General features: G+C 41.1%; 1 protein-coding gene across 8 annotated transcripts in view; it reads left to right on the top strand.

Annotated features, from left to right (window-relative positions):
• Positions 1 to 20432, top strand: part of ANK3 (ankyrin 3) — a 381671-nt gene that overhangs the window by 278185 nt on the left and 83054 nt on the right. For all 8 annotated transcript variants that reach the window (XM_063337713.1, XM_063337717.1, XM_063337716.1 and 5 more), the window contains 6 exons: positions 381 to 479; positions 4144 to 4341; positions 6742 to 6840; positions 17228 to 17326; positions 17416 to 17514; positions 17899 to 17994. In XM_063337713.1, coding sequence (XP_063193783.1) covers positions 381 to 479; positions 4144 to 4341; positions 6742 to 6840; positions 17228 to 17326; positions 17416 to 17514; positions 17899 to 17994 — 690 coding nt within the window. The remainder of the gene's footprint in view (positions 1 to 380; positions 480 to 4143; positions 4342 to 6741; positions 6841 to 17227; positions 17327 to 17415; positions 17515 to 17898; positions 17995 to 20432) is intronic.

Genomic DNA, 20432 nt, shown 5'->3' with positions numbered 1-20432 from the left:
ACCTCAGTCTTTTTAAACCAGCCCAGCTTGGATTTTTAGAGATCCAAGGAACAGTTTACTTATCCACTGCAGTAAAAGAAAAACATTGCCGAGGGTGTGACCTCAGGGTCAAAATTCCTTACCTGCTCTGTGCTGGGGTTAGCACAGATATGTGCTTCTCGGTTCATCTTCCCTGGGAACAGTAAAAAGGACTTTCACAGATCAGTAAGGATTTTCAAATCTCTGTTTTATTTTTTGATTCTGAAGTTATGAAAGACTCTGGATACAGGAATGAATAACAAATGTGTTTTTTCACCTTATCTACTCCAATTTTCCAAACTCTTAAGTTTTCCCTGGAGAGAGTCTGTAACAGCACTTGTTTGTTCTGCATGTGTTTTTAGAGCGGTTTAACTCCACTGCATGTAGCTGCACACTACGATAATCAAAAAGTGGCACTCCTACTGTTGGACCAGGGAGCTTCACCTCACGCATCTGCCAAGGTACAAGTACTGGTCACTCTGGGGGAACAATACCTAGGCTTTTTGTGTCACTTTATTCCCTGTCTACCTCTGTTCTTTCTAGACTGTGTATGCTTGCAATTACAGGGGGCTCAGCGACCTTGTTTATTAATGTCTCATAACCACATAAAGCTCTTAGAATAACTCAGCAGGGGACTAAAATAGCAGTAAAAAGGCAAATATAGATGTAGAAACATTTAAAATCTCTAGTTTCAATAAAGGCCAGTCTTGGCAAATACAGAGCCTTGCTTTCCCTTGCCCACTCTCCTCAATACCTTCTCCAACCCAGCCAAATTTATATCATTGCATCTTAACTTCTGTGCAGGGCAAGCTTGGAGTTAATGCCTTGCTAAACAGGGGTAGTTCTCCTGTGTTGTGACACAGGATGACTTCTGAGATGTGATGTGTTTCTCAGTATGATGTATATAATTATTAATATGCTTCACACTACTTCTACTCCAGTGTAAATGGACTGGTGAGAAAATAATACCACTAGTCCCAGCCCTGCTTTGATTGCAATTTACTGTAGGCAAGACAACACGTAGTGTAAGATTTCAGGGGATGTGAAAGAATAAATATTTAGATGTATTCTAATTCTGAGTAGAAGAAAGAATTTAGAGAAGCTTAAAGTCTTTTGTGGATCGCAGTTTTATGTATGGATCAATAATCAATAGCTGGACAGCAGCAATAAGTAAAACAGGGTGGAAGCATATGTAGGCTCAATGGGGTAAGTGCAGGGTAAATGCCCCATCTGAAACAACCCAGATACATTCCTAAAATCACTGCAAAAAAACATGGTGGAAAAGGGAGAGCTAGTGGAAAAGCCAGTATCATAGATAGACAGCTCTTCTTGATTGCCTTCCTCTCACACATGACTGAATACAGCCATAACACTAGAGGCCTTCTGCATGGCTAAAGAAGAGGATGGAGTCTGTCATACATGGTAGATCCCAGAGCTTATAGTGCAAAAGAGATGAAAGTTAAATAAACACGGATAGCCAGCAGCAACGACACAGTCTAAAATCAATAATGTCGATAGTGGCAATCTGCCAGAGCAGTGCCCCAGGAGGTGAACTGGAGTGATCTCTGATCTTTTACTACTGCAACACAGCACTCTCAAATGCCACGTGGGGAAGAAAGGGCCTTCTGAAGGGGATGAGAAGACACTGACCCAGTTTTCACTGAAAGAAACTGCCAGTGGAAACTGTGCATCCTGTAGGGGCAGGCATTGCAGCAGGCACTGCCAAGGGCTTGGGAAGCCTAAACCAAGGTGGAAGCACTGAAGACTATGGTATAAAATTGCACAAGCTCATGTGGCAGGTCACCTTAGCTTCCCCATCTGTAACAGAACAGTTTCGCAGCTGCTACTTCAGGCCTTCAAGTGCCAGCTATGTCTTTCTAAAAGAAAGCATTAGTTAGTTTTCTGCAGCAAGTGAGCCACAGCAGCACCAAGTAGAGCATCAATACAAAATGAAATTAACGGTAGCATGTTTGTTGCTTTAGGCACCCACTGTGCAGTCATCTGAAAGATGATGATGGTAACAGGAGACAATTTCCCATTTCTTTTGTAAATGTGGTCTAATAAATAAATGTGTTATGTCATATCTCATCACTGGCTCCGCAGTTTCATCAACAGTTGCTTTTTCTGTGACGCTTCTGTCTTTAACACTGATCTTAGGATTGGATCATTAGCCTGGGTCTGGCAGCATTTGCCTTGAACAGTGATTGGTGAAAGGGTTTGGGAAGCAGCCATGTCAGAGTACAGTGCTGTGATACGAACAGTTATTCTGATGAACCATTCTTCTTTTTTCATTGGCCAAAACTAGGCTTGTGCCTAATTTCAATTTGGCATCCACCTTACAATGCTTCTCCTCCTCTCCCCGCTACCCCCAAAGCCTCAGTTTTTCTCTGTCTCTTCATCTTTAACCTTTTTCTTCTTTTACCTCTTTTCCCTGGCAGCCAGAATAACCCAATCCCCGCTTCATTCCAAACTTCTCCCTTCCCTTCTGCATCTATGTGTAGTGACAGAGCATAGCCCTTATCATGAGGAGAAGATGCAGACTGAGACTGAGTTGAATTTCAGCTTTTATTTTTCAGCTCTCTTTTTGCCTTCTGTTGGCAACCTGCTGCTTTCCATTCCACTGAAAGCAATATATGTCCATTTCTCAGGAAAAGACTTGAAAACTGCATTTGTTATTTTACAAAATATACATGAGCTCCATTTAAATTACACAGTTTAGCATATGCACAGGATTTAATATGTAGTGTTTAGGATTTAGTAGGCGCTTATGTGGTGATGTGTGTTTTACATGTCAGTCTCGTGCAGGAAATCTAAGGGAGAGGATTCTGTTTGGTTTTCCTGAAGCATTTTATCTTCAAAGTGAAAATTCAATGGCCCTATACTTCCATTATTAATTGTGACACTGTCTTTCCCGGGTGTCATTTTGCAATACCGTAGTATCTAAGATCTGAACTGAATACGAATTGAATTTTGAGGGTTATAGAACCTTTTCCACGTGGAATTAGTGCTGTGTGTCTCTCTCGCTTCCAGATTACTGTTAAAGCAAGCTCTCTTGTAATAATTTTTGTGCCCCTGTGTACTTATTCTTTGCTCCTACCTGCATCTCCCTGCATTTGTTGTGACCTGCCTTCCCGTATCGTCCAGCCCCGCTGCCCCACAGGGCGCAGGGAGGAGCCAAGCCAGATGAATACTTTATGCCTTTAGATAGATTTTATTGGGCCATGTAATCTGAGATGTACACGGTACTTATGATACCTTACAAAATGCAGCTAGGGTCTCATCCCTCCAGCCTTCCTCCTTAGTCACATGCATACATCTGCATATTTGCCATTTGCTTTAGAAGGAGGGCTAATACGTTTCTGAGAGACAAATTTCTTGATTAAAGAGGGGTTGCAATCTGTACCAAAAACTGTGGTCATACCTTAGTGTTTTGGTATTTGCATGCTAATCATTTATTCTTTATATCTATTTATCTATTTTCTGCCAAATCTATCCTTTTTTAAAAATTATAGAATTTTATCACGCAGTAGATACTGCATTTTTAATTTTAGTAGTAGGCTCACTACGTACACATATCAGAAGGAAAATAAAGAATGCAAGACTCTAAAGTTATATGCTTTAATTTTCCCTTGATCTAAACAAAACCACCCTGTCAGTAAGTTTAGGGTAAATGTTGCAAGAAAGGCCATATTTCATGTACATAATGCTTTCATTCACACTAGGAAATGGGGAAAAAAACGAACAATAACAGCTGTTCTGAGTTATGAACACACATTCTGCTCTTCTGTTTGTTGAAGATTTTATGTACGTTTAAGAAGTAGCAAATATCTGTGAAATGAAACTCAAATTCCTATTGCTATAGGTTGTGCTCTTCTGAACAGATACGTGTTTTCCCAAACTCAAAAGTTTCTTTCAGAATTCTCCTATTTGTGGCAGTACTTCCAAAACCAGATTGCTTAAAGCTCTGATACATTCATTTGTACAACTTGTTAATGTTGTATTTGACTATGTTTGACAGAATTTTTAGAACTCATGGCTTACTTTCATTGAGTCAGGTTGGTACAGAAGAGTGATTTATCACATTGTTTAATGAGTGGCTTGCAATGAAGTGTTTTCTGTTGACAGAATGGCTATACGCCACTGCACATAGCTGCCAAGAAAAACCAGATGGACATAGCAACTACACTGCTGGAATATGGTGCTGATGCCAATGCTGTAACCAGGCAGGGTATCGCCCCTGTACATCTTGCCTCTCAGGACGGCCACGTGGACATGGTGTCATTGCTTCTTACTAGAAATGCTAACGTAAATCTCAGCAACAAGGTAAGTGTTCTCCCTGCTTGGTGCTAAGGCAATAAACAAACATGGTAATGAGAAGGGTAGGGGCCTGCATTAAATTTTGTCCACTGTGATTCTGCACATTTTGAAAATGACACAGGTGTTTGAATATACATCATTGTTTCTTCTAGCAAAGAGAGCAGCATGTGGCATGCTGTGTCACATTGAATGGACTGTATGTCGTAGTACCCAAGTTTTGATCATAGCACACGCTGCAGAGGAACTTATTAATCCGTCTCCCTCCCTTCCATGTTATGCTAGTCTGCCAAAACAAGCCCAGAGGGAAAATGTCTTCCTCCCCTCAGCAGTTTGTGGGGTGACACATCTGTTCAGCGGCATGTGTCATTTATGAGCCTCTAGATGTATGCCTGCCCCTTACGCAATGGTAGCAACTAACCTGTTAGGGGAAGTTGATTTTTTTTTTTATGGGATGAAACCAGCAAGGTTGGCTGAGATTTCTTTCATTGTTATAAGTGATTCTTCCTCCCCATGGGGTGTTTCTTAAAGCACAGTGACTTTTGGTGTAATTTCTTCTGGGGGCAGGAAAGGGAAGTTGGTAGATTTTAGTTTCTACGTGTATGAATTTGTAGGCTATTCGTCTGCTCTGTAGTAATGTTTCTAGCAAATGTGCAGCCTTAATTCTTAATTCTGAAATGTCCCACTAGACATCAGAGATGTTGTAAAGTGCAGTTTCAGTATGGATTTATGTGTCTAAAGTAGAAAGGCAAGAGACAAATTTTTCATGGAAAATATTTCTGATTCTCAGCAGGTAGAAAGACTCAGTGTCCTCTGAGGCTGTGGGTGATGCTGCGCAGGGCTGTTGTGTTTTCCTGTTTCTAACTTCACAGTTTGGTTATTTTTGGGCCCTCCTTCAGGAAGTTTGTCTTGCAGATGTTGATTTACCCCCACCACCACCGCCCCGTCTCAATCAAGTGTGTGGACTTATGCAGTGCAGGATGTACTTTGTATCTCCCCAGGTCAATTTGCCGTGTACACATTCTGCATCACATTGGCTGTCGTGGTTTTGCTGCTGAGGCTAATACAGAGAGCGTGATTGCAGCTGCTTTGCATTTTGATGCAGTCCCATCAAAGGTTAATTACCTGCAACATCCTTCACTGTTAGTTTTCAGTTGTAGTCTCTGGTTTCTCATTATACTGCTATAAAACCACCTTTTGAAAATAGTTCCCCTGTACTCACTTAGGGATGCACATTTCCTTCGAGCTCAGCACCTACATTTGAAGGCAGGTATTTAAAGCACACTAACTTTTTACTTTTGCAATGGGAATAAAAAGAACATTTGTTTTCTTCACGATCCACAGAGTGGTTGGGAGCTGAATCCTCAGAGCCCCATCGTGGGCACTGAGCACTTATTAAACCTTTTTAGAAGGTTTGGCCTATAATATCCAGGCTCCGTTAGATAATTCACAGTTGGTTACTGTTAAGGATTTGTGTGATGTGGCCCACCTAAGCTGCATTGTCATCAGGATTGCATGTTTGAGTACAGTACAGTGGGACGCTCTTAGGATAACCGCCTTTGGTAACAAGTGCACCATGGACATGAGTTTGGGTTCAAGGGTAGGAAACTTAGCCAGCGTTTCTGCCTGATGCGGCAACTGCTGCCACCTGCTCTTCTGTCACTGGTACTAAAGGCAGTAGGAACAGGAGGCGAGAAAAAGAACTGTAATTTGCAAGTAAAGGATGTTCTTTCCCATTCCTAACAACATCCCATCAGCAGATTCTCTCTTCTACCTCTTTTACTCAAAGTCTTTCATGTGACAGAAAGTTGCATAGCTTTCTGAGGTTTTAAGGATTTTTTAGATCTCAAGTTTCAGATAAGGAAAATAATGAGCTGTACAAAAAGTAAGAGTGTCAATACATGTCATCTAGCAAGTCTCTGTAGCTCCCTGGGTGGAGAGAAATGGACCTGAACTCAGAGAAATATAGTTTTATCTTTTCTGTTTGTGTTTGAAAATGATCAAGCAGAGGAGTAAAAGGTAAGGATAAATCTGAGTGACATTACTTCTAGAAAACACAATAATTCAATATGTCTTTTAAAATCTTACTCATTCTAAGGAAGTGAATTAGTCAGGAGGTGAAAAAATACTATGCAACTTTTTCTTAAAATGCTATAATTTGCTATCCCACATTTAAGCCTGCATGAGGAAATGCTCCTTGTGTAAAAGAAACATTTTCTTCCTGCCTTTCAAATTGTACTTTCTTGCAAATCAACAAATGTGATTAGGAAACACATTGCACAGTGAAAGTGGAATTTATAATTTCTTTAAATTCCATAGGCTGTTTTGCATCTTACTGATACCTGAATTTGCATTTTAGTATTTGTGTGCCTCCTCTGAAGATTGTTACTTGTTGCTTTTAATTTGCAGAGTGGACTGACGCCACTCCACCTGGCTGCTCAAGAGGATAGGGTCAACGTAGCAGAGGTTCTTGTTAACCAAGGAGCTGCTGTTGATGCACAGACGAAGGTACAAACACCACTGTCAACATTTATTCTTTCCTTTCAGGGAGGCATGAGCCTGTAAACTGGACTAGTAATCAATTTCAGGGTGAAACTGAAATAACAGCAGAGGAACATTCCTTGTAATAAATTATTATAGAATATATTCTGAAAACTGAAGATATGTAAACTTGAATGTTCAGTGTTATGTTCAGTCTTTGAGCAGTAAGGTTATTTCTTGACAAATATTTAGATCGATATAGATTTAGATTGTATCCTACTATTGTGTTTCACTGAAGGTAAGTGAGATTGATCTCATTTTTATGTACAGAAACTTCCAGAAAAGCTTGAGCGCTCTCTGCAGAGAGTCATATAATCTTTTACCATATGCATACTCTCATCTGCTTTTGGTATTTTTTACGTTGTGTACTTTCCGTTCATCTGACAGTAGAAACAAAACACAGGAGAACTGTTACTTAAAACATCTGTATTTACAGCAAGAGAAACAATGTAAATGCAGTGTAGGCATTCCTGCTGTTAAGTGGTTAATACTTTTTCCCATGACTTAAGAGACTTTATGGAATGAAGTAGCCTCCTTTCCCTGAGCTGATACTCGCCACCCATAGACATGATTCTGCAGGTAAAGCTGTTGTTCATTTGTAAAGATTACCCCGTACCCCTACAGCTTGACTTAGCCTTCATGACTGGATGCCTCTGAATTTCTAAGCCGCTTCGTTTTGCCATCATAGTGAAGCGAGCTATTTCATCGTATGGGTACATTTCTAGGGAACTGACTTTTTCTGTTGTCCCAAGTTCAGGCTAGGACGTTGTTCTGTCACGTTGTCACTAAATATTGCTCTGCTCTACCTTCAAAAATAATATTAGAGATGACATATATAATTCTTGAGGACAAATTTGAAATTCTTTATCACTGTTATCTAATATGAGATAGATATATGCAGTGGTGGTCCATTTCAAATTTACTGGCCTAAAAATAGTTTTGCCTAAAGGAAATATTTGGACTCCTAAATAAGAGACCTGGCTTTCCAAGGTTCTTGAAGGATGGCTTTTGGGACCCCAAGCAATGACACCTCCCACTTCACCGTATTGGTTTTAAGAGCAATGTTGTGAGTAAATTCCAAGAGCCTGTGTACAAATGGTTTTATGCTCACTAATGGTGTATACGGTGCTCAGAATTAACGACAATGATCTCAGTGTTGATTACATTTGCATTTTTCATGCATTGTCTAGATCTCGGAGTCATTCCTTTAGCTGGGCAAGAAACCAGTTGTGATCAAATACTTGGACTGTAGCTGATCAAATCAGCTAAACGAACCAAGTCTCACAATCTGAACTGCACCCTTTGTGCAAAGCAGCAGCTTTCACAACTCTCTGCTAGGTGTGTGCCACAAGTTTAGGTGCTGTGCTTGCATCCCAGAAATGTCCAGGTGTGTCAGACTGTCCAGCAATATTATCACACTGACATCTCAGAAAGGGCTGAATCCATCATCATCTCTGGCTGCATCTCAACTGATTATAATCCGTGGCAGAGGGAAAAGTCATTGTTAGGTGATTTTTCTACTGTGTAATTCCAACTGTATCAGCTACTGATTTCAATTACATTATTCTGACATGAGACTGAAATAGTTCTGCTGAAGTCCCAGGAGCTTCTCCAGCTTTATACTTTTGTAACATATCCTCAGCCTATATTTTACGGATGACTCAGTCTGGGTTCTTATCATATGCTAAATCATCCACCGGTAGATGAGATCTGCCGTGATTCATTGTTTGCATGATTTCCTCAGACGTATGTGGTTGCCTTTCTGGAGATAGTTCCTACCTGGTTTTGGTTTCTGTAGCAAGACATTGCTGAACCTGCTCTTTTAACTTGGTGAGAGTTGAATTGCCTCCTAGCCCGTACAACTTGTCCGTATCTGCCTGCCTTTCTCCCACTCTTCTCTGTCCCACAAATAGTAAGTAGTCAAAGGAGACATTTACATTGACAGGTGCAGGCAGTCACGTGTTCCCTTTGCCTGCTCTCCAATGTCCAAATAGGATCCAGTTCTGGACTAGTGGCCTTTTAGTCGCATTAACATGGTGGAAACATCTGAGATGCTGTCACAGCTGAGAGGCAGGGCATGTTCGTTGGGTCTCAGGGCCAGCCTGGCACTGTTGCACAAGCTCTGTACTGAACTTTAAGCCTGGCAGGGTTGCAATGTGGTGGAGCAGCCATGTGACTCTGTAGAGACACTCAGAAAAGGGACTTCAGTTTCTCATTCAGAGATCTGCTCTGGGTGGAGCTGAATTTCTTAACTGCATCTCTGAAAATTGAACTGGTCACTAGGTAAAACCGTGCACAGGCGAAAAAAATGCAGGCATATTTGACTGTCTGCAGCATGAATCCTGTCATCAGTAATAGTCATATAATTCTAAAGAAGCCAACAGTAAGTCCCTTGTTGTACACCTTCATTCCTCAGTTATATATGTAACTAGTGCACGTAAATAATATTTTCCCCGTACACATCTGCTTCAGTGGGATTGCCTGGTAGGTGTCAGGAAATGGGGCAGGGACTCATACGTCAGGCAAGGTCACGGTGTATTTAAGCAGAACTATTTTGTGATGTAACAGGTCACCTGCCTGGGTAAATGTGCATTATCAATCCTGTAGGCCTCTGTGGTGAAGAACACCCGCAATGGCTTGTCCTCCTGCCTACCATGCTCATTTGCCCTCTCTGCTGTAGGGGACTCTCTGCTCCTTAGGAAGAAAGTGCCTACGTGCCTTGCAGGATTGTGTTGGAGAGGAGTGAGCTTGATGCTTATTCACCGGCTTCTGCAGAGTCCCATCTGCTGGGTTTGTGCGGCAGTGAGCCCTCCAGGCTCCACACAGTCAGCCACATGGAGGTCATCTGCCAGATATCCACTCACTACCTCCTGTGATAGAAGAGAAGTGCCAATATATTTTAGCATGGAATTGTTTCTGGTTAAACTGATGATCATCTTGAGTTCCTAAGGAAAGAGCTGACAAGCTCTGAACTTCTACAATGAAGGAAGAGTGTTATGCTGTAAGAACTGCCATACCTTGACCTCATGTCCTGTGCAGGTGAAGTTTAGATGATTGGCTTGTAAAATAGCCGCTCTGTAGTTGCAGGCTCTCTTGTTTAGATGGATTAACTGTTCTACAGCAATAAAAGGTCTGTGCATGCTGCCTCTAAAACCAGAGGCACTGGGGAGCAAGGTACAGCAACAGCTGAGTTACTATACTTGCATGTTTGCACGATACTGTCCAGCATGTCCAGTTCAGATTCATTATTTTGGACATAGAGTGGCAGAGATGTGACCATCTGTGCCTTAAAAGTCTGTGTAGCTGCACAGCTTAGAGTGGCATTATATTGGGGATCTCTGCTACCAGCAGTGTTACCACTAACCTGTTTTCTTCTCTCCATTTCACAGCCATTCACTTTTTTACTTCAATTATTGTGGTCTAGGTGACTGTTCAGTAGTCTTTTTCCTTTCTTTGTTTAGATTCTCTCCTTATCGTATTTCTCATTTTCCCAGGCTAAGTAAGCATCGGTTAGGTCACTCCAGCACAGTATCTGTCAATAGAGGGAGAATACTTAATATTTTAGCAGGCCATTCACCTTCTTGAGCAGAGACCAATGAGCTATCATCTTCCACCTCTGGTACATGTTCTTTAATCATCATTTATATATAACTTACCACTCCCTGTGAAAACATCTAGAGTTTGCAATTCTGACACATGGGAGTTCTTACTCCTGCTCAGGTTCTGAGGCCCACGCACACGATTAGGGTCTTTCAGGTGATTAGAGGAGAAGATTGGGCAGACACACGTTTTATATCCTGATCATACAGCAGGGAAGAAAAAAATCCATACTACAGAAAATCTCCGGTGCGGGAGATTAGTCTGTATGATTGAGATCTGAATGTAAAACTTGTGAGCATTTTCAAAATCGCTGTCAGACCTGAACTATTGCAACTGTGGTTCTCTCTTGGGGTGGTTTCCCTCCCAAGAAAATTTTTTCCTTAACTTCGTTGTAGAAAAAGGCGTGAAAGGAACAGTAGCTGCTGGTTTTGAAGTCTGTTCATTGATGGTGTTATGGGATCCTTCTGGTTCTGCTGCATCAATTAACTAAATAGCTTCTAATCCCAGAGCTGCAGGAGTCTGTCTCGGTCAATGGTGAAGAGTAAACAACACTGGTTTAGCGCGCCAGAACTAGTGCTTGAGAGGCCACAAGGCTTCACTTGAAGGTGACATTTTGTTATGTGGTTTTAAACCCAGCCATGTTAGACGGAGTGCCAATTGATAAGCCACAGAAAACACCTTATCTTAATAAGCAAGAAGCAAATAATAGAATGGTGGAAAAGAAGCAACGCTAAAATGCGCTTCGGATGGTGAAGCTTCAGAGCTGCTTCAAAATTAGTGTTCACAAAGGCATGTTAGTGTCCTGCTGCAATGGCAGCAGGTTTTGTCCATTTTGACATGACATTTGTGTGTCTGAATTTAAAGAGTTTTTTATGCTGAAACTCTGTATTATGCAATATCATGCTTAACACAAGGAATGCTCATTTTACACATAATATTGGGAGTTAAATATAAATCTGAAGCCGCGAGCAGATATTCCTTCTCTGGTGGTCATGTTGAATGTGTAAATTCTATACTGGTACATGTGATGTTGCTTTTGTTGCAGGGCTTTTGTGCTGGGAATTGGCACGAGTAAATATTATTTCATGGCTCAGCAGGTCTCCACATGTCATTTTTCAACTGTTTATTCCATTCAGTAGTGTTATTGTAGGATACAGCATTGCCATGATAGACTGGCAAAGGAAGACTGCTGAGAGAAGAGTGCTGGTTCAGTCAAGGATGAAGAGCTGGATTTGGAGCTTTGATCTCAGTGCAGGTTGTTTTAGTCAAACAGTTGCCACGCTGCATTTGGTGTTGGGCCTCTGCTGGGGCAATTGATGGTCTCACAGTCCCTGGTTGACGACTGTCTGGAAAATAAAGCCAGTATTAAACTGTCTGGTGTTCCTAAAACTGTAGTATTGGCAGGAGATAATGGTGACTGAGAGGTCATGATTTTCTTTTGCCGGTTGAGTTGGGCCTTTTATTTCAGATTTATTCAGGGCAATTTATTCAGGTGTGCCTGCCTTGTTCTGATAGGAGCCCCATACCAGCCTGGGTGCTACAGTGGTTCATAACAGCAATCCAGTTTTTCCATTAGAATATCTAATTTTCAGATGCAAAAAGAGATAGGAAGGAGGCAGGGAGGGTGGGAAGTGCTATCAAGAAGAACCACGTTTATACAGAATGAACACTCAAATACAGATATCTTCAGTATATTTTCATGGGACATTATCTCTCTCTCCTTGGCTCTTGGTAGGTGCTCAGTTGTTATCAAGACATTTGTGTGGAAATTTCCAGACTAATAATGTGCAATAATGAACTCTCGTAAGGTACTGCAACATGTTAGGCCCTGAATCAGCAAGGCAGTGAAGTGTGTATGTACACACAGGTTTCCCCGTTTCATTCAATCAAGGCTGGATGTCTTTGTGATCTTTGGGTCTAGAGCATTTTCCAGCCTTATCAACAATAATATTGTAGCTTCATTGTCTGACATTTACAGCAGAAAAACAAAAACCGAGCAGCTTGAGAGTCAGCAGGACTAGAAAGATGCAGTAATTCAAGCTGTTAAGATTTATGGTTATTACCAGTGGAGGATATTAAAGTAATTCACTGACATGATATACAAGGCTTATGAAAATTTCCCTCAAAAAAATTGAAGGGCAAGAGACTAAGGCCTGCTTTGTGTTTGTGTGTTCCATTAGAATTGAAAAGCTTAGTATTTCTGATTTATTTACTTTTTTGGCACTTATTCTTGTGGCTTTTGATAAGCCTTTCCCAGCTGCTAACTCCCATATTGCTGCTCATTCTTTACAACAGCTAGAAGCAGCGTGGCAGCTGACTGCCAGAAGGTGATGTGCGTTAGACCTGTATTAAACAAAAGCCCTGATTTTCTTGGAAGTAACTTTTTTAATATTAGGATGCCTACTAAGTCCTGCGGTGCTTTGCCAGAAAATGTAACTCTGAACCTAAACTGCTGTGCAGAAATGTATATGTTGTAGGACTGGGTTTGTTTGGTTGTTGGATGGGTTTTTTTTTAAATTATTAATAGCTTTTGAAGCAAAATATTGTAGCTTCCTGGACACATTACTATAGAGAATGAAAGTAGCAAGCTCAGGTAGCCATGAGAATTGTTCCTTTTACAGTGAATTTGGTTGTGTAATTGCAGAATCTGCCAGTTGGAGTGTTTCAGAAAAGTTAACAGAATAGCTGTTTTCTGTGACGATGTCAGGGTATAAATATAAATGTTATACCTTCCTGAGCTAGAAACAGTTGAATACGGGAATCTGTAGTGTAGCTGAGAAGCAAATGATATCCTTTCTGGGTCTCAGGCATTAAAGGGCATTTTGCTAATTAGTTTTATTTTGACCAATGCCTTAACTACAGACGTTGCTGACTACAGACATGAAAGATGTCCTCTGGTGGCTGACGAGGTCTAACATGCCCAGTGAGATGTGACCCGCTGCGTCAGATCTCTGTCACTCTGCTGTCAGTGACTGTGTGCTGCATTAGGCACTGCCTTGTCAAACAGGACATGACGCGAGATGACCACAGGGGACGGCAAACTTAAAAGAAAGCTCCCAGGCCCCTCCAGGGAGTTCAGACAGGAAACTGGTATTTTGCCACCAGGCTAGCAGGTGCCCACGTTGCTACTGAGGACATACGTGATGCCTGAGATGCCTTTCTCTGCGTGGTGCAGAGAAACTGCCTTTCGAAACACACACCTCCAGCTGCTGTACCTGACCAAGCCAGCAGCACCAAGAGCTTCAGAGAGTCTCCTCAGCTTCAGGGAAAAATTGTGACCATGTCACAATGGAAATGTCATGATATCTACCATGCATTTGGAGAGGAAAGAGGAAAAGTTTTCACTGATTTAAACAGCAAGCTGGTCAGGAGTGACAAAGAGCATAAATAATTACTCCTCTAGCCATTTATGAAGATACCACATGTAAAACTTTGTATATACCATTTGTAGAAGGAAATCAATGTTGTGCTGCAGTAAATATCTGGGATTTGATAGCTCCTCCTTCAATATTCATTGTTACAGGCTGGAGAGAGGAGCCGTTACGGATCACTTCAATGGGAAATTTGAGATCAGTTGGTCTTGGCTCACCGATACTCTCCAGATTTTAATGTTTTACGGTTATTAGCAGGGAGTTCCCAGCAGGTAGCCCTTGACTTTGGATTTCATCTCCCCAGTTGTTTTTATGATGTCTGATTTTTCTTGACCTTGTGTGTCATGTTAAGAGGCCTGTATTTTGAAGGGGGAGAAGGGAATGAAGTTCTTGAATGAGGAGGTTTCACAGTATTTTTTTTTAACTGATATTTTGATAGTTTGGCCATGTTTTAATCTGAGTTTATCTTTGGACATGTAGGAGCAGGGGCCGCAGAAGCTGCGTTTGAGGTACATGGCTGTGAGTATGCTCAGCATTCTGCTGAAGACCCAAGATTCTGGCCAGCTTAGGGAGCCCTGTAAGATTACGATCCCAGGCACTGCTAGGAAGCTATTAGGCCAACCCTGAACTAACAGTAACCATAAGATGAGATCTTAGCATGCAGTTCATGATGATTACATTTTAGCTAGTGCTCAGGCTTTCACCACAGTGCACAACAACTCTGCAGGAAAAGTTCTTTGTAGTCATTTGGCATCTGATCCAATGTTCATATTAAGTCAACGGAAACTTTCATTCTGCTGATGCCAATGGAATTTGGATCCGGCGCTGTTTCTTGCAATGATTAACTCATCCTGGTTGTCAAAGCTAGTAGTTTCTTTAGATGGCCAAGGGTATATAATTAACTAAAGAAAAAATACACACCCCAATTTAAAGTAACTGGCACAGCAAACATCTCCTAGCATGTGTTAATACAACTGAAATTAGGTATTCTTGTATGAAGTAGTATCAGATGCAAAGTAACATGAAAAAAATGGTGTGTCTAAATCCATGGACATTTGAAACGTCCCTCTAGTGGAAATAGTTCACATTTGCCATTTTTCTTTCTTCTGAGTAGCTTTGACCTCATGGTTTGAACATGTGGTGTAGTGCTGGCTACTGAACCGCAGACCTTGGACTTGCCTCCTCAGTGCTTTTGACTGGGTTGTCTAACCTGGCTGCACCTCACTGACATGGATGTACAACTGAAGGATGACAGGCTGCAGCTTTTAACTCCCTGTGTGCCTCTGTCTCTTGGGCACCAGGCTTTTCTTCTCAGAGCAGGAAAGCGAAGGCACTTTTTCACCTTTAAACACTGATGAGAGCAGCTGAAGCCTGGTCAATACAAGACCAGCCCATCTTTCAGTGTTTCTACCCACAAGGTTGGCTTTTGGATCTGGTTCAAGATCATTCAATCCCAAGTAGTGTATTTTCCTTCTGGCCATGTGGCTGCTTTGGACTCTACCAGCAGCCAAGCCATGCACCATGGCCACGTTTCTCCATAACTGACCTTTCTGCCACTGGAATTAATGATCTCAGCCAGCCTCACCTCTTACTCTTTTTCTGAAAGCAGAATTCTTGTAGATTAACAGTATTGCACGTTTGCAATGTATATTACCATGCGTTTAGTTTATTTGTGTTCCTCAGATATGATTTTTACAGCCTAGCAATTGATTTTTCCATAAAAACTGTTAATGGAGCATGGAGCCAATACCACATTTGAAGTCCCACGGAGTAGCTAGCAAAAGGACATATTACACTGGCAGTGTAGTTTCATCCTCCTTGCAAAATGGTGAAGCCCCGTGTGAACACTGGCTAAAATGACCCTTCTGGCATCTCAGAGCCCGTCAAGTGGGCCCATGAAACCTGACCTTTAAGGAGAAAGGAATCCGATGACTCACCTCAAAAGAGGTGGAAGCCCATTAATCCACCTCTGTGAGCCAAGCAAAGCATCTGCTGGAAAGCCATCAAGCTGTGATTGGAGGGGGGTTTGGGGAAAAGTGGCTTCTGTCCATGCCGTGGAGAAAAATAGTAAGCGTCCCATTTAGAGGTAGCCATCTCCCAGACTATCCTTTGCACGGCTCTAGATTATGTTTGTTAAGAAAGATGAGATAGTGTTGTCTTGCAGGGAAGATAAGGCAGGAAAAGATAATTACTTCACGAAAGATAATCTAATCATTCCCGATATGTTAAGCATCTCAAGTCAGTCTAATTTTTTCAAAACTGCTAACAGTGTTCTCATGGACTAAGAGATTAGAAAAAGAGCAGCAAGAGCAAGCTTTTGTCCTCTTTTTTTTTTTGTTGCATTGTATGTTAAATGTTAACTGTTGATTAAAGTGTGTATTACAATTAACAGGTTTCAACACGCTGTTTGACTTATTTTAAATATTTGGGCTTTCAAGTGAGTTCAGAGGCAAAGTAGTGACTCCTGCTTTGCTACCAGGAGTAGTTTTTAAAAACCAGTAGTAACTTTTTAAAAATCTTGTCAGGTTTTTAAGTGATATTCTTCTTGTACTAACTGGTTTTAGAAAAATATCCAAAACGTGTATACTTTAAAAAGTTGTGTTTTTTTACTAGACAAAGTTGTGTTTAGAACATTTGGTGGGGGAGTCCCAATGTTGACAAACAGTTTTAGTCTGTCCACTAGTTATGAAAAACAAGTAATAGGAACAAAAAGGATACACTCAAGTTTCTCATATTTGCAGTTGCCGAGAAAAAGCTGTTTCTTCCAGTTTGTATAACGCAAGGACAGACACATGAAAAAATTAGAGCTTTCTGTCATAGAGCCTCAACTCACCAGCTGGCGTTCCAGTTTCTGTAGGACTATATTGTTCTGGCAGAGCTGGCAAATCAGTTGCATTGTTTTAGATTTACCTTCTGGGTGTTTCAGTCAGAATGGATGAGCTGCAAATTGCACCGTAGCTGAGGCAGTCCTCAGCATGCCTGGTTTTTAGAAAGTTGTTATTACTTACTTTTTTTTATTTATTTGGTTGTTATCACACTGTGGGAACACCTAGCATGTGAAGCTCACTGTGCAAGGCATTATACACACATTTATTTTAAAAGGTGGGCTCTACCCCAGTCTGACCATTGGAGAGGAAGGCAAATCTTTAATCAACGCTGCGTGTGTTGAAGATTAGAGAAGTACAAGGCATTCAGAGAGGTTCACAAAGAACAGGACTTGAATCAACATTCATGAGGTGTGCTTTTTTTTTTTCCAAGGTTGGAGGATTTTTCATGTAGGCCAAAGAAATAAAGCTTAACAGTATTTTTGCTGTTTCATGGCTTTTTTTTGTCAGGGGACGCGTGGGATGTTCACGTTTACTAATTGCTTACATTCATTCTAGATGGGATACACTCCTTTGCACGTTGGCTGCCACTACGGAAACATAAAAATTGTTAACTTCCTCCTGCAACATTCTGCAAAAGTTAACGCCAAAACGAAGGTGAGTTTTCCGCCTCTGCCTCGCTCATTCAGTGGAGGTGGCTTCTGTGCCGTGCCCACTGCAGCCTTTCCCTTTCCCTGTGCCTGCAGAACGGGTACACGCCGCTGCACCAGGCTGCGCAGCAGGGGCACACACACATCATCAACGTCCTGCTCCAGCACGGCGCGGCGCCCAACGAGCTCACTGTGGTAAGTGCAAGGGGAACATAGTGAGGCCGCCACTTCCCCCTCGGGCTCAGCTTTCCCACCCCCGCGTAAAGCATTTGAACGAGGGAAATGTGAAAAAAAAGTATGTGGTGGGAGAGGAAAAGACCAGAGGAAGCCTATTCCCATCGCCCCCGCATCCTCTATGCCATCATCTCTTCCAAAACTAGAACAGCAAACATATGAAAATCTTTTCATTTTCATCCCATTTCTGTAAAGAGTTAAAAACTTAGTTATATATTTATTTCAGTCAACCAACATGCAAACGTTTATTTGGCCTTTATTGTGCATTCTTCCTCGGTTAATTAGCAGTTTCCACACTTTTCCTTGCTAACATTCAACTTTCGTTATAAATGTTTCAATTGCTAGAATGGAAACACTGCCCTCGCCATCGCTAAGCGACTTGGCTACATTTCAGTCGTTGACACATTGAAGGTGGTGACAGAAGAGACCATGACTACAATTGTAAGTACAGCTTAATTCAGTAGTGAATGGAAGAATTTTTCCTAAGCCAGTGTATTCAGCTTTGTTTAGTTACATGTCTACTGAGATTTCAGTTGAATTTCCTCCTATTTCCTTTTAGCAGTATGAAGTGGATGTTAAGTCAAATATGAACAATATATTTTTAAGGTAGTAGACGTTATTAGGATGTACGCAGAAAGAGTACCAACGGAGCAGAAAATGGACGGTGTTAAATGACTGGTCATAGCTGCTGTGGTTTTCCCCACATCTTGTTTAGGGCACAAAACACACAAATACGGGCTTGTTTGTAATTGAAAAGACTTGCGTAAATAGAAGCTGCTTCTGCCTTTTGGGAGGGTTTGCCAAGGGACTGGTTTATAATGACTTGTATTTGGCCTGAGAAAACCTATTCCAATCTAAAAAGTGGCTGAAATTTACTTAAAAGTACCTCAGTGCGTAGTTTCTGGCGTCTTCTGAAAGATGGTGAAAGGCTGTCTTCTGCACACAGCCGCAGTCAACTCCTGCAGCCCCAGGAATTCACTCTCTGATGTATACAGGAACTCCAGCTTCTCTCTCTGGCCTCTCAGGAAGGCTTATTGCAGCCTTAGCCAGGAGAGATTAAAGGGACTAGCAGTGGTCAAATATTACCCGCTATCAGAAAAATGGTGATTCACAGAATCCAAAATATTTCTCAGAAAGATCTTTTGTTCATTAACGTTTTGACAAATTGCTTCTGTGAGCTGAGGAGCTCCATGCACCACCATAGTAGTAAAGCCAAAATTGAATCTTAAGAACATAAATTCAGAGCATTGGCTCCAACTTTGCTTTTTCCTTTCTGCAACTCTTTTTCTGATTAAAAAGAGGAAAGAGAATTATGTACACATATATATTTTTAGGCATATCAGAGACAGAAAACAGTTACTGTGTGTTCCATGTCTTGTCATCGCCCATTTGTGCCGTCTGTCAGTGCAAGCAGGTGGTTACACTACAATGAGCATTTGGGGTGACAGGCAGATTTTAGCTCTGCTGCTGCATGTGCCTTTTCTTCCTGTGACTTTCCTGCCTGTGGTCTATAATTCAGTAGCTTACAGAAAATCCACGACACAAAAGACAAATTTCAGAACAATAAATTTTAAAGGAATATGCCAGGGAAAAAAAAAATCACAATTTTTTCTTACAGCTTCTCTCTGGGTTTTCTCAGGAACATATTTCTCTCTAGAAAGATTCCAAAATAGTTTTCCACAACCTGAGAAATTTGATGGAGAAGATTATACAGGGTAGCATGAACTTGAATGGTTGCCTAGTATACATCTAGGGAGCTGCAGGAAAAGAAAACCCATGTTTTTAAGCTAAGAACTCCCAATATCACAAAGTCATTGTTAGCTTGTAGAACCAAGAAGCTGGGAGAGTTTCTGCTGCGTAAGATGCAGCAGATCATTTATGTTCTGTGGATGAAGAAGAGTAGAGAGATGGTGGATCAGGCTGTGAATTGTGCTAGAAGAAATGTTAGATGCTGAAAGGCCAATGCTACCCCAAATACCTACTCTCAAGAGAAGCCCAGAAATAATTTCCATTAAAATCAGAATATGCTGCTTATCAGTTACAAGTGTGTAATTGTCAGACTTTGGAAGTCTAGACATGAGATTTGATTTACAACTGAGGGTCTAAAAAACTCAGTTTGACTGATGAGACTTATTTTTTGAGGCTTGGGCTAAACACTTCCCAAAGGTAAGTTTAATGAAACCAGGGATGAACACAGCTAATTTTACTACAGCTTATACTCAAACACCAATAAAAAAATCCAGTAGTGCCTGAAAAAAAAAAAGAACCCTCCTGTGATTTTGCTAGTTTAACAGCAATAATGTGTTAAAAAGCTTTGTAAGTTCATTCCACAAAATGAAATAAGTGTGAGGCTTTTTATAAGTTTTGTGAAGTTTGAGCATGCAGGACCTCTTCTGCCTATATCAAGTCATGACAGTAGCCCAAGAAACATGAACGGCCAAATGAGGATTCATCAGGTCAGAGAAAAGCTGAAGTATTTTAAAATAAATGAAAATGGGAAATCTATTTCGTCCTCCTGAACTTCTTAGTGATTTCTTGTTTGTATATGAAGGATAAGATGTAATGGTGGTTAAAAATAATATAATATAATAATATATATTTATTTTTAGATATATATATATAAAAATAAATATAAAAACTCCATAAAGATGAGGGTGGTTTTTGGTCTGGAGTTTGTTTGGCGTTTGGGGTTTTTTTGTTTGGTTGGTCTGGATTTTTTTGGGGTGTGTGTTTTGTTTTGTTTTGGTTTTTTATTCGACTGTAGTCCTTGAATGGTAACTCTGCAGGGTCTCCTGCATGACTTAAAACTTCCCCAGTGCTTGTTGCACAGTTCCCCAGCTGAAGAGTAAAATTTGCGTGCGTGTGTCATTTGTGGGATA

The sequence above is a fragment of the Chroicocephalus ridibundus genome, chromosome 6 (genome assembly GCF_963924245.1).
Source record: "Chroicocephalus ridibundus chromosome 6, bChrRid1.1, whole genome shotgun sequence".
Taxonomy (NCBI): Eukaryota; Metazoa; Chordata; class Aves; order Charadriiformes; family Laridae; genus Chroicocephalus; species Chroicocephalus ridibundus.
This window is presented reverse-complemented; position numbering and strand designations above follow the sequence as displayed.